Genomic DNA, 15,436 nt, shown 5'->3' with positions numbered 1-15,436 from the left:
CTGTGTCAGTATTTGCTGTGTAAGTAACTTGCTGAGCGTGGAAAGATTTCATACCTGTCTGCTGTGTTTGTAGTAAGATGGAAACTAAAAAAAAAGCTCAAATGGAAACCTTTGTATTTACTGTGTCATGCTGTTGCTTTTTATTAGGAGGTAGAGTTAATGATTCAAACACAGATTTCACTTCTTCATGCAGTACCAGTTTTCCCAAGGGTATTTATTGGAGAGAAATGTATGTAAACAAATACTGCTGGATTTAAACATGTAGCAGTGTGTTTTAAGAAGCCCTGCTCAGTGGTAACTGCAGAGACAATGAAAGTGATTCAGTACTGGAAATTTATTTTAGTGCAAGTAGACCTGCTTATTGTAGGTGATCTTTATCTCTGAATGCTTCAGGTTCTTGGTTTTTTTTGTTTTTTGTTTTCTTTGCATGAGCAGTAATGAGTAGAGCATGGTGATTATAGGTAGACTGTAAGGAAATGAATCCTTGAAAAGGATTGTGTGACTTTAAATGTTGGTTTGTAGTGATTCTTGTCCAAATTTCCTAAGGGAATCTAATCAGGAATCATATTAGAAGTCCAATTAGTAGATGATTAACATAAAAATATACACTAAAAATTGAAATACCTGAGTTTTGACTCATGCTTTTCTGGCTAGATTTGTTTCTTTAAGTAGTTGTCTTTTCTTTTGATTGTGTTTGAGAAGAAGTTTATCTCAATTGTGTGGGGTTTTTTTCTTTGATATTGTTGTTTCTTTGAGAGGAAGCACCTGTCTAGTCTGGCATTCTGCTGAACAGAGCCAAATGTAGCTTTTGGAACACTGCTTTCCTGCTAGAACTATATGTCCTTTTAAATAGAAAATAACTTGTCTAGAAAAAGGAGTTTCTTCTCACTTGAGTCTCTCAGATGCTGAAATCCATCTTCACCCTTCTACTGTGACCCAGGAAGCCCTGTCCAGTTCTGGTTTGTCTCTGTTGTATTCACACAGTGAGACTCCTGCCTGTACTTCTGAAATTTTCTATCACAGCTGCCCAGCCTGCTCCTTCCTGTGTTCTCTGGGAGCTGGCAGTGTGCCCAGGTGGCCAAAAAGGCCAGTGGCATCCCGGCCTGCATCAGAACTAGTGGGACCAGCAAGCCTAGGGAAATGATTGTCTTCTTGTATGTGGCAGAGGTGAGACTGCACCTTGAATGTGATATTCTTGTTTGGGTTCCTCACCACAGGGAGGATATCGAGATGCTAAAGCATAGACCCATTAAGAATGGAAAAGATCACTAAGATCACTTAGTCCAACCATCAGCCCATCACCACCATGCCCACTAAACCACATCACTCAGTGCCATGGAGTGCTAGTGCACAAAAGAGCCTGGAAACTGGTAGAGGGACCAGAAAACATTATAGGAGTGACTGAGAGAGCTGGGGATAGGGGAGGCCTAATCGTTTCCTACAGCTACCTGACAGCAGGTTGCAGCAAGAGCCAAAGAGCCCTTTTCTCAAATGACAAGTGACAGGATATGGGAAAATAGTCTCCAGTTGCAACAGGGGAAGCTTAGATTGTACATGAGGAGGACATTCTTCGTGGAGGGGGTGTTCCAATATTGGTATCAGGAAAGCGGTGGAGTTGCCATTCCTGGAGGTATTTAAGTGATCTGTGGATACAGTACTAAAAGAAATTGTGTAGTGATAGGATGTGGTAAGTCAGGTTGGTGGTTGGATGTTATGATCTTGAAGATCTTTTCGAACCTAGGTAATTCTATATTTTAAAAGAATCTCCAAGAAACACAAACAGAAGTTGCTTAGAACATTTCATCGGTTACCTGGTGGTTCCTTGTAATAATCCTTCCTGCATCCTTTTCATCTTGATGAAATCAGATCTCTTGTCACATGTATGTGGTTATTGATTCACCATGTTCTGATAAGCCTATGTAATCAAATATTGAAAAATAACTTCATGATTTCATAAACCACTGTTGAAGTAATAAGAGCAGACAATATTTCCAGTTGCTGTGAAAAAGTGGAAGAAGGAAAAAGGAATCTCTGTATGGTGAAGAAATGATCATTCTCATTTTACTTTTCAGTTTTTCCCCAGATCCTCTCTTCTGGAGGGCAACTAGCCTACAGCATGCACAGCAGAAGAGCAGTGAGTGTTCTTGGAGGCTAGCTTTACAGTAATTTAGGAAAAAAACTTTTTAACACTGACTTTGCAAAAACTGTTCGCATAATCTGGTTGTTGTCTTTCTTCAAGACCTGCTCACAAACATCTTGATTTCAAGTTCAGTCTAATTGGGTTCTTGAAGCCTATTTAGAGGTCTGAGACAATCTAAATCACACCTTAAAATTCCCTGGCACACTAATGTCAGAACTGAATACCAGTTTGTTTCCAAAGTGTGGCTACTGAGATGTAAGCAGTTGTACCTGAAATCTGCACTTTTATTGAAATCATCTGTTCTCACTTTTTTTTGTTCATCTGCAGGAAATTCTTAGTTTTCTTACAAAAACCAAACGTAGTTGAGCACGTTTCCGTAAGGGTTATTCTTTGAACTGCCTTCGTTGAGCCTACGTGAGACCATTTGCTAGTTGCTGTCACTTTTGCTTTTGGAATGTGACCTTTAAAGCATTGTCTTTAGAAATTCAGTATAGTATACTTCCATGCTTTCATACTGACTTCAAACTTTTCTTCCCCTTTTATGGTTCACCTAATTTTATTTTTTGTTTCCCAGAAACTGAATGATATACTCTGTTTATGCATGGGGTCACTATATTTAGCTGAAAACATCTGGGGAATATTTCATTTTTCTTTTAGCAATTAACTCGGGAAAACCTAGAGAGTTCCATTTTCCCACAATGAAACTGCTCAGTAAGACTGGCTTAAGAAAAAAATAAAGAGGGAGAGAGTGGGGTTGGGTGGCATGGGGACATGACAAAAAGGCAAACTGCTGATGTAAATGCCTGCTTTAAAGCTCTTTTAAGGCATTTGTGTAACAAATCTATGAGCAGAAAAAAATAATCCGATTATATGAAATGACTGAATTGTGGTTTTATCTCTACAAAGATTCTGAGAAACCTTCTAAGGAGTTTTGTGCGATTCTGGTCTCAAATATATAGATAGAATTTTCATGGGACGTAGCTTTTGAAATGAGTAGTTTTTCCTGGGAGATGGTCTGCTGCCTGAGTGTGCCTGCTTTCCCTATCGACCAGGTAAAACACTGGCTTGCAGCAGAGCGCAGGTTTTTGGTGCACATGCACCAGTGGTTCTCTTTTTGCCCTGCCTCCACTGTATTGGGAATGAGCTTTCACCTCAAACAGGTTTTATGTTGTGTTTTTTTTCCTTTCTACTGTCACACCCTAAAAGGTCAGTGGTTGGAAAGGCATCAGGACTGCCCTGTGAGCCTTAGGTATGACAAAAAATAAAACGGAATGGTAAACTGTCGATGGTCAGCACATTTTGAAGGCTTTATGTCAGGATATGTTCCTTTGAGGTGAAATTTGGGCAAGTAACAGCAGCACGTATGCTGTGGAAGAAAGCATTTAGGTTTATTTGCATATTTGGAGCTTAGACTATGTAGGAAACAACAGCACTAGACAGTAAGCTAGTTGATCTACTTAATTGCTTATGGTGCTGCTGTGCTCTGATGCAATAAAGGATGTTAATCTTTTGCTGTTGTGTCTTCTGCATTTTGACTTCTCTACAGAGAATGGCTGAATGTGCAACCATTAGAATTGTATTTTTCATTTCATAATATTTTAAAATAAAGGAGAGCAAAGGATCCTATTTTGACAACAGATAATATCTGCAGTATGAATTTCATTATGCTGTTTGGTGCAAATACCTTTCAATTCGACCACGTATTCCATCAATTTACGTTCCTTGTTAGAAGGTAGAGCTCCGTATGATGAGATTCCTTTTTCCAGGTATGTTTCCTGGAGAAATATGATGTGTTTCAGTTACTAGTTTTGCAAAATCTGTCTTCTCTGTAGTGGGGTCTTTCCATCAGTGTTTTGTTTTTTGGTGGACAGCAGCCCAAGAAACCAGTGAGAATGTGTGTTTTGTTGGAAAGTGTAATTACTGCCCAAAATGATGTTCAGCGAGTTTATCTTAAAGGCATGGGATTATTTTTCAGTATATGCAAGTGAAGATGTCTGTTTCTTCGTACTGTTAAAATTTAGCAATGCTGATATCTTTATGTTGAAAAAGATTCAACCTACAGGGCTAATAAATGTTATAGATGCTTTCAGAAAGAAGACATTACAATCGTGCACAATTTAAATTCTTCTGTAGAATGAGACTGCATCTTAAAAACTGTTACTGCACGTTTGCACTGTGAGAGTGGAAGCAGATTTTGTGCTGCATGGTCAGCTACAGTGCTATGGTTGGTAGCTGAGGGCAGCTACTCGTCCTGAAAGCCATCGGTGTATTCCTGTTTTTAAGTACATAGAGATGGGAATCCGTAATGGAAGATGTTTCTGTTTCAGTCACAGTGTGAACAGTGTCCCATCACTGCTTTTACTCAGCCTTCAGTTAAAATAAATAAATAAAATCCCAATGTTTAAATGAAATACCTAGTTATAATTATGGTAATTTCAGAATGCATTTTAAATCAAGGAACTACGCTTTCATGTGCATATACTTACATGTATTGTGTATTTGTTTTTAAATGAAAAGAAACCTGGTCTCCATCTTCCTGTTGACATCAAACAATCCTCTGATATGCAAATCCTGCAATGGGGAGAACAGATACACAGGGTTTGTTTGGATTCAGTCCAAGACTGCGAAAATTATATTTAAACAAGTGATTTATATTCTTTGCCTCATTTAAATGAAAATGCGTTCTGAAATAATCCCTGTAACTAAAACCACTTTGGTGAAATTTTGTGATCCTTTGTACGACTGATGCATTTTACAATAGCTACTTTAAAAACATTTTTTCTGTGCTCCTACGTGTCTCCGGAATGTGTAGATGTAACTGTCAACTTCTCAGTGGCACATTTTAACAACGTATATGAAAATATTTTTATTTTCCCAGGATGTAATGTGTGTTGTATGAACTTAGGGTGTGTGTGATTGTGTGTGTGTGTGTATACACACTATTACAATATGTCTGAATATTTTACTACGTAAATTAACTAATGCTGTTCGTGTATTTTTTCTTCTGTTTAAAATCTGTCAGAATAAGGATTCTTTAGAAAAAGGACAAAATGAGCAAAAGTTATTCAGTCTTCTCACCTTTAGCTGCAAAATTTATAACTATTGAACTTGCATGTTTTGGCATAGGCTGAATTCCAGGTTTTCAGTAGTTACATTTGGAGGTCTGCAGTATTTCAGTTGCCGACTATTATATTTGAAGATGTGTGTGGCAGAGCATAATTGCACTTCCCATAAGTCCTAGCAGGCTGTTGAACTGTTACCAGTTGTTGGTGATGGTTGTTCGTATGGGACGGAAAATAATTTGAACAGGTGTATGATGGTGGTGAAATTTTCAGAAATGGTTTGTACTCCTTTACTCTTAGAAACTTTTGCAGTGGATAATTTCATTCACTCTAATGTGATCATTGTGTGATAGTGTGCCACCGTTATTTTTCTTCTGTATGAGATACAGAAATGGAGGTTGTGTGAGGAAGTATTTCATTCAGGAGGTTCTGTGTACCTACTTTTGTATCACACCTTTGTGCTGTGCTCACAGTGCTGGGCTGTTGTGATCACATTTCATTCTGCACTGAGAATTGTTTCATGCCACACTAATACTTCTGTTAACGGGCGCTGAGTGTGGAGGGCTGAGGGAATAGCAGTTTCATTCCACTGATGGCAATTATGGTTATGTGTTTGCTGATTTTAAACACATAGATTGATGAAAGATGCTTTAATACTTAAGGAAAATCTGTCTGTGTCAATAAACTTTCAGTAAACCATTTAAATTGGTTTGGGAGTCTCTTGCACATGATTTTTAGGTAAAGGATTTTCTGTTTTATTCAGCTACTTTATGCAAGTCTTAGATTTTGATATTTATTTGCTATCTTTTTTTTTTTCTTTAAGCATTTTAAGAAACAGAAGAGGTTGATTCCTGAAAGAACAGTTTGGAAGTACTTTGTTCAGCTTTGCAGTGCATTGGAACATATGCATTCTCGTCGTGTTATGCATAGAGGTAATACAGGATCAAAGATTTGTCTTTACTGAACCTAAACCCTTTACAGTGTTGGGAATTAAGCTGGTTCAATGCAGATTGCACCGAATAAAATCACAACAGAATCGTTTTCAGCAGCTGACACAATATATGTTTTTGTAATGTTTTGTAAGGAACAACCAAGTGTGACAGCAGTTGTGCATTTACTTGGCTGTGGTAGGCATTTGTTTGCAGTAGCAGCAGCTTGTGATACTCAGCGTTCAAAATTGGTGCTAGTTCTGTGACTAATGGAAGCCCTGCTGCTGCTGCCTCTTCCCTTGCTCAGTTCATTTTCCTGGCTCTCCTTTTCTGTCCTCTTCTCCTCTGTTTGCCCAGGTGCATTCTCAAGCACCTATTCATCCTTTCTTTTCACCTCTTCCACCCTTTTTTTTTCTTTTCTTCAAAAAGTATTTACTTCCTGCTGTGCATCCTTCCAGTGATATATTGTCCTTTTTCCCTTACCTGCTGGATTACATGCAGGTGTGAGCTTTTTCCCCCTTCTCCTCTCCACTCTTTCTGGTCTCTGTGTCAAGTAGTGTGTCCCAGCAGCCCCTGTAGTTGCCAGCTATCCCTGTCAGGGCTGTCTCCTCCATATGTTGTCTTCATAAACAGATTGCAGTATAGCTGCTTCTCAGATGCACGGGTTTTTTTTTTCTTTGCCTTGGAAGTCCTTCTGTCTGTGATGTACAAGTTGTATATGGACTTGAGGTGAAATTGCATGTCTTCAGTTGGTGGCTTCCTTTTCCTGGGATGCAGATAGCTGCCTAAAAGCCAAGACACTATCTCTTAGTTGTGTCACTTGCCAAAGTTGCAGTACCTTTCAGCAAGATAAACTGAGATGCACAGGACTCCCTCCCCAGATGGCTTTCCATTGTGATTCTTCTGTTCTTCCCTGTGCGTTTGTATGGATATCTGCAAGTGCAGATTTTACAAAGAGGGATGTAAAACTGCAGATTCTTTCTGTAAGTTGCAGCTATCTTTCTCTAATGCTTCTGTAGCTAAAATTGTTTTGGTTTGTTTTGGCTCAAAATAGGAAGGTTCAAATTCCTTAAATTGAAATTCTACCTCCAGATTTTCTTGCAAATCTATACATGGGTATATACCAAACCCAACAACAACTAAAAATGTTTTTAACTTGAGCTGATGTCTATATTGACCTGTTGTGCCAAGGATGGTGTAAAGTCCTGAAAACTGGGTCAGGGAGTATAACAAAATTTCTTGTCTTCCTTTCTATAGCTTAGAACTTTACAACGTTAAAATCTTAGGAGTGCTGTCACTTGAAGGGTTATTAACAATCACTTTAACCGTACCTGCGTCTTATGCAAACTGCAGTCTCCTCATGCTTCCATGATTTTCTTTTAAGTTTTGAGCTACAGTGTGTTGTGCCTATAAGCTCAGTAAGAACGAGGGGCACTTGCCAAACAAGTATGAGGTCAGCTTATTTACAAGACTGACAGGTTTGGTTAAAAATCATAGAATAAAATTCTTTGCTCTCATCTCTGGGGGATTAGATTAAAACTTAAAGAGAATATTACTTGTGAAAAATAACTGTCTGGGGTATACATCATTATTTTTCTTTGTTTCTACTTGATTAGCCCAATTCCATTGAAGAGTTCAAATAAACATTCTCCGGAGTACATCTTATTTATTTATTTATTTATTTTTAATGCTGGCTGTTAAAGGGAATCAGTCAGCTCCCTCATTCAGTTAAATAACATCTTGCCACTGCAGATAATCTGATCGGAGAAAGTGATGAAAAATGTCATTTACCGCTCACGGAAATATTTTCATCTGTTATTTTAAGCTTAATGAGAGGTTTTCTGGTTCTAATGGAATTCACTGCGTAAACTTTACATAAAGTACTAATGAACTTTCCTGTATGTGTTTCTGTGGTTTTCAGGTGGGTCGTATTATCAGTAGTTTGTTTTTGTTTTTAATATTTTTCATTTTCTTAAATGAGTTGCTTGAGTGCTGTTTGGACAATTAAAATGGTTAATGTGAAATTCAGAATAAGATTCAGTTTTTCTGATCGACACTGTCAAATAGTGTTATCCATAATTAAAAACCTTTCTCTGCTTATTATTGACAGAGCCATAGCTTTTTCTACAACTTCATAGTTTTAAAATTTTATTTCTATTTATTTATTTCAGATATAAAGCCAGCTAATGTGTTCATTACAGCTACGGGAGTAGTAAAGCTTGGAGACCTTGGTCTTGGCAGATTTTTCAGTTCCAAAACCACAGCTGCTCATTCTTTAGGTAAGCTTTTCTGAGGGGCAGGTGAGGGGAAGGTGGATTTTCACATAGTGAAAATACTGTGGCCATTCATTTGAGGGGAGAAAAGGTGTTAGATGCAGCTAATACCATCTAAAAAACTAGAATGGTCAGAGACGTGTTTAATGTGGGAAAACTGTGTCACTGAGGTGCTGTCACTTTCAGGCAAGCAGTTATTTGTTTTTTCTTTGAGTCATTTAATATACATTTTTGCCTTGAAACAAGTCTTCATTTCAGTAGCGTTTTCTAGAAATGTTAGCAAAAATAAAATCAGTAGCAGTGACATGTTTTTTCAATCTGAGCAAACTTTTATCTGATGAAAAGAATGTTGTAATTGCTTATGTTTGTATACTGTATGGATGGTGGTGATGTGATTGGAAAGATCAGGAAGAACGCCTGCTAATTAAAATTATATATATATATATATATGCATGTGTGTAATTGATCAGCTTCCAAATTACCGTAGAAATTGATTGAATATTTACTGATGGACTTGGAAAAAAGTCCAGTGCATAGTGACTTCATATTTCCTTCCTTCTTATCCTTACAAACTTAAGATTGATGTGTGTAGAGACTATTGTTCTAATTTTTACAGGTACTAGTTATTATGGTAATTCTTAAAAGATATTTTAAGATGGAGTTTATCAATTTATGCTAAACATGTTGAGGGGAGAATTGGATTGAGCTTTATGAGCTATAAAGATTTTTGAAAGGGAGAAAAAAATACAATTTTTGTAAGTATCTGAAAAGTTTCTGAAATGCCAAATTTCTTCTGTATTTGTACACACACAAAAAAAACAACGGTATGTTTTCCAAGCAAGATTTCAATAGAAATTGCATCTTCTGAGTAATGTATGAGAGCATTTGGAGTCTGGAATGACTTCAGAGGGGGAAAAAAATATCTGACAGATACTTTAAATACAGTGAATGAACAAGTGACAGAATCTGAGAGGTTCTCTTAATTTATGATCTTTGTCTCTTCTGGAGTAGCAGCATCTTTTTAAGTTTAATGTTTACAGTCTGTTTATGTAGTTTGATAGCATCTTTAGCTTGTTGTTCCTGCAACGGCTGCTTAGTGGTTGCTGAATTCAACTCTGGTCACTGACTGCAAAGGGTGTGGAGTGAACTTCCAGGCCCAGGAAGGGCAGCCCTATGGATGGTAACATCTAAAATTGTTTGCTGATTGTTTTAAAGGACAGTGTGGCAGACAAAGGACCTTATCAGTAGTGGAATACGGATAGGTAAAATCAAATCAGATGCAGCTCAGTGAGAATTTTTAACAACTGGAGGTGATTATTCTGCAATTATGCTTTTGGATGTTTTTGCTTCACAAAAGTGTGTGGTAAGGATGATAACTGTTCTTGGCTTTCTTAAATATTAGGTAATAATTACAATCTCTGTCTTAAGTCCACGAGAGACCTCACAAAGAATTGTTTGTTCAAATGCTGATGGTTCTAATTAGACTATGAAATACTATATTCCTTGAATTATAATGTACCATATTTTCACCTCTTAATTTAATATTTTCATCTGGTCCAAGATACCAGTGCAATATGGAAAAAAGAGAGGATTGATGTGCACAAATGTACCACATCTGAAATGTGGGTGTTGCTTATGTTAACGACCATAGCAACTGTTTTAGAAAGGAATTTTTATAAAGTGTATTTCTTACTTCCCCATCTCTCAGAAAGTCTTCAGGCATGCCTTTATGCCTTTCAGTTTTTCTCTTTGCATGGTGCATTTTGATATTGGTGTAGTCCAAACAAGGTCTGAATAGAACTGAGGTGAAACTTTGACACAGATGTGCAATTGTGCATTAATTAGAAAAGAGGTGAAGAGGCAGGAAAGAGGCACTGAGCCTAGACAGGAAACATGTTTGGGTTACACAAAAAAGTTTGGATATAACTCTAAAGATTTTTATATGAATCTGTGGCACAGTGTGTGATGGAGAAAGTGTTGCTGCTGCTCGTGCTACTCTGACGGGTTGGTGGCTATCTCTGGCTGCAATCCTTATTTGCCGTAGTTTGGCTCCTTCTACTGCCTGCTAATGAAACAAGGGCATTAATGAGGGAACTGCTCCTGTACTGCATTTGCAGGCACCTGTGAATCCTAATTGAGGTAGAATTCAGTGTGAGGGTAGCAGTGATGGATTTGTTCCGAGGCAGGTCAGGAAGTTAAGAAGGAACCAACTACTTCAAGGGAGTGGTTGCAAAGGGGGCTGAAGAGAGGTTTGTAAAAATTTTTAAATTTAAAACCACCCAAATGTGTTAAAACTCATCTCTTACAAATACAGGAACCAACCATGGAGGGAGGGAGGTGGGAGACAAAAGCAAACAAAAGCCATTGTTTCCTAATGTTGAATGTTGCCTCTTGGTAGAGGAACTGTTTCCCTCCCTTCCCCATCGCTTTTCCCATTTTCCCTCTAATTATGACCCAATGTAAGAATTCAGCCTAGAAGAAAGGTTTTGTTTAGCTACTAACTTAGGTTAAAATGGATGCAGTCACACACTGATTTATAATGTCACTTAACGAGACTCTTCCTTTAAATTAATTTCTCATGCAATTCCTGATACTGGTTTTCCTGAGTTGTCTTTCAAAGCTGCATCTTTTTATGATTCCATAAACCTTTGGTGCATAGAAAATAGTGAATTACAAACATGTGTAGTGCTTTATACTTGTTTACAGGCTTTATAAAAATTTCAGTAGCAAACGAGATTCAGGCTTTCAGAAATAAAGAAATGTACTAAAATTTTCATTAGCTACAGCTACTAACGGCTAATTATGAATAATACTGGTTAATTAAAATACTTGCTGACAATCTATTTGATTCAAATGAGGAGAAAATAAAACCTGAACTGGACAGTGTTTGTTAATGCTCTTAACTCTTTCTGTACAGCCTGACAAAACAGTGTATGTTTTCTTATGGCTTGTACATATCTTATTGATAATAATAAAATATCTTTCCTATGAAAATGCAAAGAAAATGAAGACATTTAGTGTTGTTGGTTTTGATATAAGCTTGACAAATTACTTAGCTTCAGAAAACGTTAGATCTGAAAGTAGTGTCAGAAAGAGAATCCAAGCAAGAAAGAAATATACAGTAACAAATGCTCTTATCCCTTTCTCCATGATTGTGAGTTTTTGTTCTTGTTCTTTTGTGGCTGAAGGCCAGGTCTTTTGCTCTTTGAAATGGCAACCCTCAGACAAGTTGATGGAATTACTTGAAAAATGTGGGCTAATAATTTTTTAGACTTTTTTTATTTTTTTTAGACCCATTGAATGGTTAATATAGTCCACGTTTCAGTGCTTCACCTTAGAGGAAAAATAAATAAATAAAATCAGTTCTCCAGTGCAATTGTGTTAGATGACTGTACAGTGTGTTGTCGCTGCTGCCATGATGTGAATACCCTCTTGCAGGGCAGAGGAACAGATGTGTAATCCTCTTAACGTTTTGGTGAACAAGTCATCATTTGTTGCATTTACATCATGTATTGCTTTCTGGTGATTCTTTAGTGGCTTAGCAAATTGTCATTTCTATAGTACCTGTGTCACTACACTAGCATAGAACTACACTCTGAAAGTAATTCCTCCTATTTACGGCTGTCCCACTGCTGAAACTCACCACCCACTGCCTCGCTGTGCTCACATCCCGTTGGTATCCAGAAACGTTCAGCAGTTGTCAACGAATACCAATGGATGCCATTTTTTCCACATAGGGACTTCAGTGATGCACTTGTTCTTCATATACACGCCCATGTCACAGACTGTTCTGTCAGACTGCCCCTCTGCTGTCACACAGTAACAACAGCACAGTTGTCACTCTGTCACACAGCAATAACATGTAATGGAATATTGGTAAGAAGGTCCAACCTCTGCTGCCATACCACCACCATCTGCCTCTGGCATTGTGGGCCAATATAGTAAAAGAGGAGGCATTACTTTTGGAGCAGCCCTTGCATGTTATGAGAAATTTAAATGTAAACTGTTGCAAGATTTTGGGAATTAAAAAAACAACAACAACAACAAGCCGATCACCTTGTACAAATACTTGCAAGTATTGTACTTACCCTCTTCTCTGTGGCCCTGTAACTCAGCAGAGGGGTCAAAGCCTGCTGAGGTGGTGCGTTTAGCTGCAAAGCTCACTTCTGTGTTCTCAGCCAAACTATTCTGACAACTTGCACCATCACTGTGCAGGAGTGCTAGCAGGGAACATCTCCAGCTGAACCATCACGTTCTTCAAAGAAGCTGTATTAAAACAGCCCTTATTTTATGTATGAAAACCTGAGGTCTCCTACTGTAATTTGAAAGCTGAAGATGAATTATTGTGATGTTGTAGTGCTGCAGTATAAAGTAATCCAATAATTGTAGATTGATTTCTACAGTTGAATTATTTGCGTAATATAGGCTAGGTTGAAAAACCACTTGGGATTAGTGCATCATTTCAGACCTCGTATCCATGGTTGAAGAAGAGCTTATCACTTTGAAACCTACTACATCTACGTTTAAAAAAGACAGAAAAAAACCCCAAACTTGTAGTTACGGAGAATTTATTTTGTCATCAGAATTCTTCCAGTGTTTGGTTGCCCTCGCTGCTCTGTAGCTGGAGCTTTTGTAGCCGAGGTTGTCTAATTCAGCATCCACTGTTTATCTTGTTAAGCACTTGTGTGTTGTGTTGAACTTTGTGTTATAAAATACCTGTGATTTCCAGGACGTGAAGTTTTTCATAAACCTTAGGTTTTGATTACTTAAATTAGGCTTTATTTTTTCCATTTAACTGAAGACTTGTTTTGCAGTCCTGTCAAATCACTGCAGTAAGTTTTCAGCCCCTTCCTGATCTCAGATATGTACTCCAATGATCAAAATGTCATTATTAAAGATAATAAAGCCAGTCTACTGAACACCTTCTGAATCAGCCATTACATGGCTTTGTATAAACTGTACTCATGTGTACTAGACAGATTTTTCTCACACTTAAAAACAAGTTTGATAGTACTTGGAGTCAGTTGCTGTATTTGTTTCACCTCCACACTTTTCAAGAGAACCTACTTTCCTCTAACTCTGCTGTTAGAGGGAAACATTTATGCAGGTAGTAAGGTGGACTGTTTGTCACAACTCCCTTTTTCATGAATGTTTATTTGCCTCTGATCACACGTATCCAGCTTCCTTGTCTCTCATAACCACTGTTTCCATTATGTCTGTTCCTCATCTCGATAACAGAAAGCTTACATCAAGAAACATTTCCTTAGATCTGCATCATCTTTAATGGCAGGGAGCAGCAGGGTGTGAGGAAGCAGTTCATCTGGCCGTTTCCAAGATTACCTGTAAAGCCTGTGCTTTACTTGAGGTGTGGAAATGCAGTAAACAGAATAGTAAAGTTAACAGACTTCTTTTTTATAAGCACAGACATAGACCATGTTACCTCTTTTTTCCCCCTTTTGTCTGTGATCCCACTTGTTTCTCCAGATCAGTAAAGAAAATTGCATGTTTTTACTGTATAGTGATACTGTATTTTGCTTAACAGAAAGGAAAAAAGAAAAAAGATTGAGGGAGCAAAAATAGCATGTAATGAAATGAAGCAGTCACTTGCACTTTGTACTGAGATTGCTCGCTGTTCTGAGGTGTTGTAATGCCTTCAGTAATTCCTGACTGTCTGAGAAACTAATCTTTTGTGCCATATTCTCTTGAAAACAGTTCACAAGTAGTAATGATGTCTAGATCTTCAGGTTGTTTTTGTGGTTTCAGTGACTACATAACTGTGATTTCGATTCCTTTCACTTGTTGGTCACTGGGGGCTTCAGGTTGTGTTGCAGTTAAGGTGTTACACTAGGCTAAACGCTGTAAAATGATAGCATTTGTTCTGCCTTTTCACTATCATCAATCTTTCACAGTCAGATCAGACCCCTAATGTATCAGCAGGCTTCCCAGAGCTACTGGTTAAAATTACCTTTGCTTTTGGTAAGCTCTGAACCTTCAAACCTCTGTGTTTTCAGCTGCCCCCTGTGGATTGTGTGAAGCCTCTTTCTGGCACATTACTCACTGCCAGTTCCTGGCTGATGGTTCAGCACGAGGAAGGCACTGCTTCTGTAACCAGTCAGGAACCAGATTACTGTTACATTTGTTTTTTGTTAGAGGAGTTCTGCCAGGAAAGCATCTGAATACACTAAACTGTGTGTTAATTAATAGATGCAGAATACAGCTAAAATTTTTCAAAGGTGCCCAAGCTTACGGATCCCTGGGAGGAAGAAAAGTAAGGTTTCAAGGGAGAAGTACCGTGCCAACCAGAAAACTGTGAAAGCTGGATCAAGCCAAATGCGATTTAATTACAGTTTCCAGTTTAAAGGTAGCTGTCATTAAACATCTATTAAACTCCTGTTGTTGCTATCTTGGAATAGCAGACTGCTTTGTTTTTGCTTTTAGATGCTCTGTATATTTTAGTATTGCAATCCATCCATCCCAATGGCTGTTCTTTCATGGGGAGAATATCATCTCTCTAGGCCTGTGGATAAATACCAAAGTCTCGTAAGAGCGGATGGCTTTGTGGCACTCCCTTGGTTTGAATTGCCATTCCCCACTCTTGTTTTAAACTCCTGATGTCCCTTGGTGTCTCAGGTAGCAACTGTGCAGCTCAGCCTCACCAGCACAGAACTTGGGGTTGCAGCACCCCTGCTCTTCTGGGACTGGGAGCATCTCCTTGTAAGGGTTTATGGGGCTGAATCTGCACTAGGGTGCAGTGCATGAGCTCTGTCCTTGTTTTTCTGCCACAGAATCAGTTTTCAGTGTCTCTTTCACAAGTGTGCTGCAAGGGATGTCAGCTGGAATTGCAGGCTTGCAGCAGCAGTGGCCGGGCCTGTGGGAAGATGGCCCCGTGTTTCTCAAGCTGAGCGGGGGAAAGTTTGTTTGTTTGCTTTTTAGCTTTCCTGCTGTTTCCCCTGAGAAAGCGTAGTATGCTTTGGGATGCCAGCCTTTATAAATGAGAGGGTATGTTGTCAAAACTGTGATCTTTTGGAAATG

General features: G+C 38.3%; 1 protein-coding gene across 2 annotated transcripts in view; it reads left to right on the top strand.

Moving 5' to 3' along the window:
* The window catches only part of NEK7 (NIMA related kinase 7), a 61,575-nt gene that overhangs the window by 32,710 nt on the left and 13,429 nt on the right, over positions 1-15,436 (top strand). For both annotated transcript variants that reach the window (XM_065742999.1, XM_065742991.1), the window contains 2 exons: positions 6,026-6,134; positions 8,303-8,410. In XM_065742999.1, coding sequence (XP_065599071.1) covers positions 6,026-6,134; positions 8,303-8,410 — 217 coding nt within the window. The remainder of the gene's footprint in view (positions 1-6,025; positions 6,135-8,302; positions 8,411-15,436) is intronic.

Source organism: Cyrtonyx montezumae, unplaced genomic scaffold, assembly GCF_038088225.1.
Source record: "Cyrtonyx montezumae isolate F1298 unplaced genomic scaffold, pur_monq_1.0 scaffold_1, whole genome shotgun sequence".
Taxonomy (NCBI): domain Eukaryota; kingdom Metazoa; phylum Chordata; class Aves; order Galliformes; family Odontophoridae; genus Cyrtonyx; species Cyrtonyx montezumae.
The sequence above is the reverse complement of the archived record's forward strand: the minus strand, read 5'-3'. Positions and strand labels throughout refer to the sequence as shown.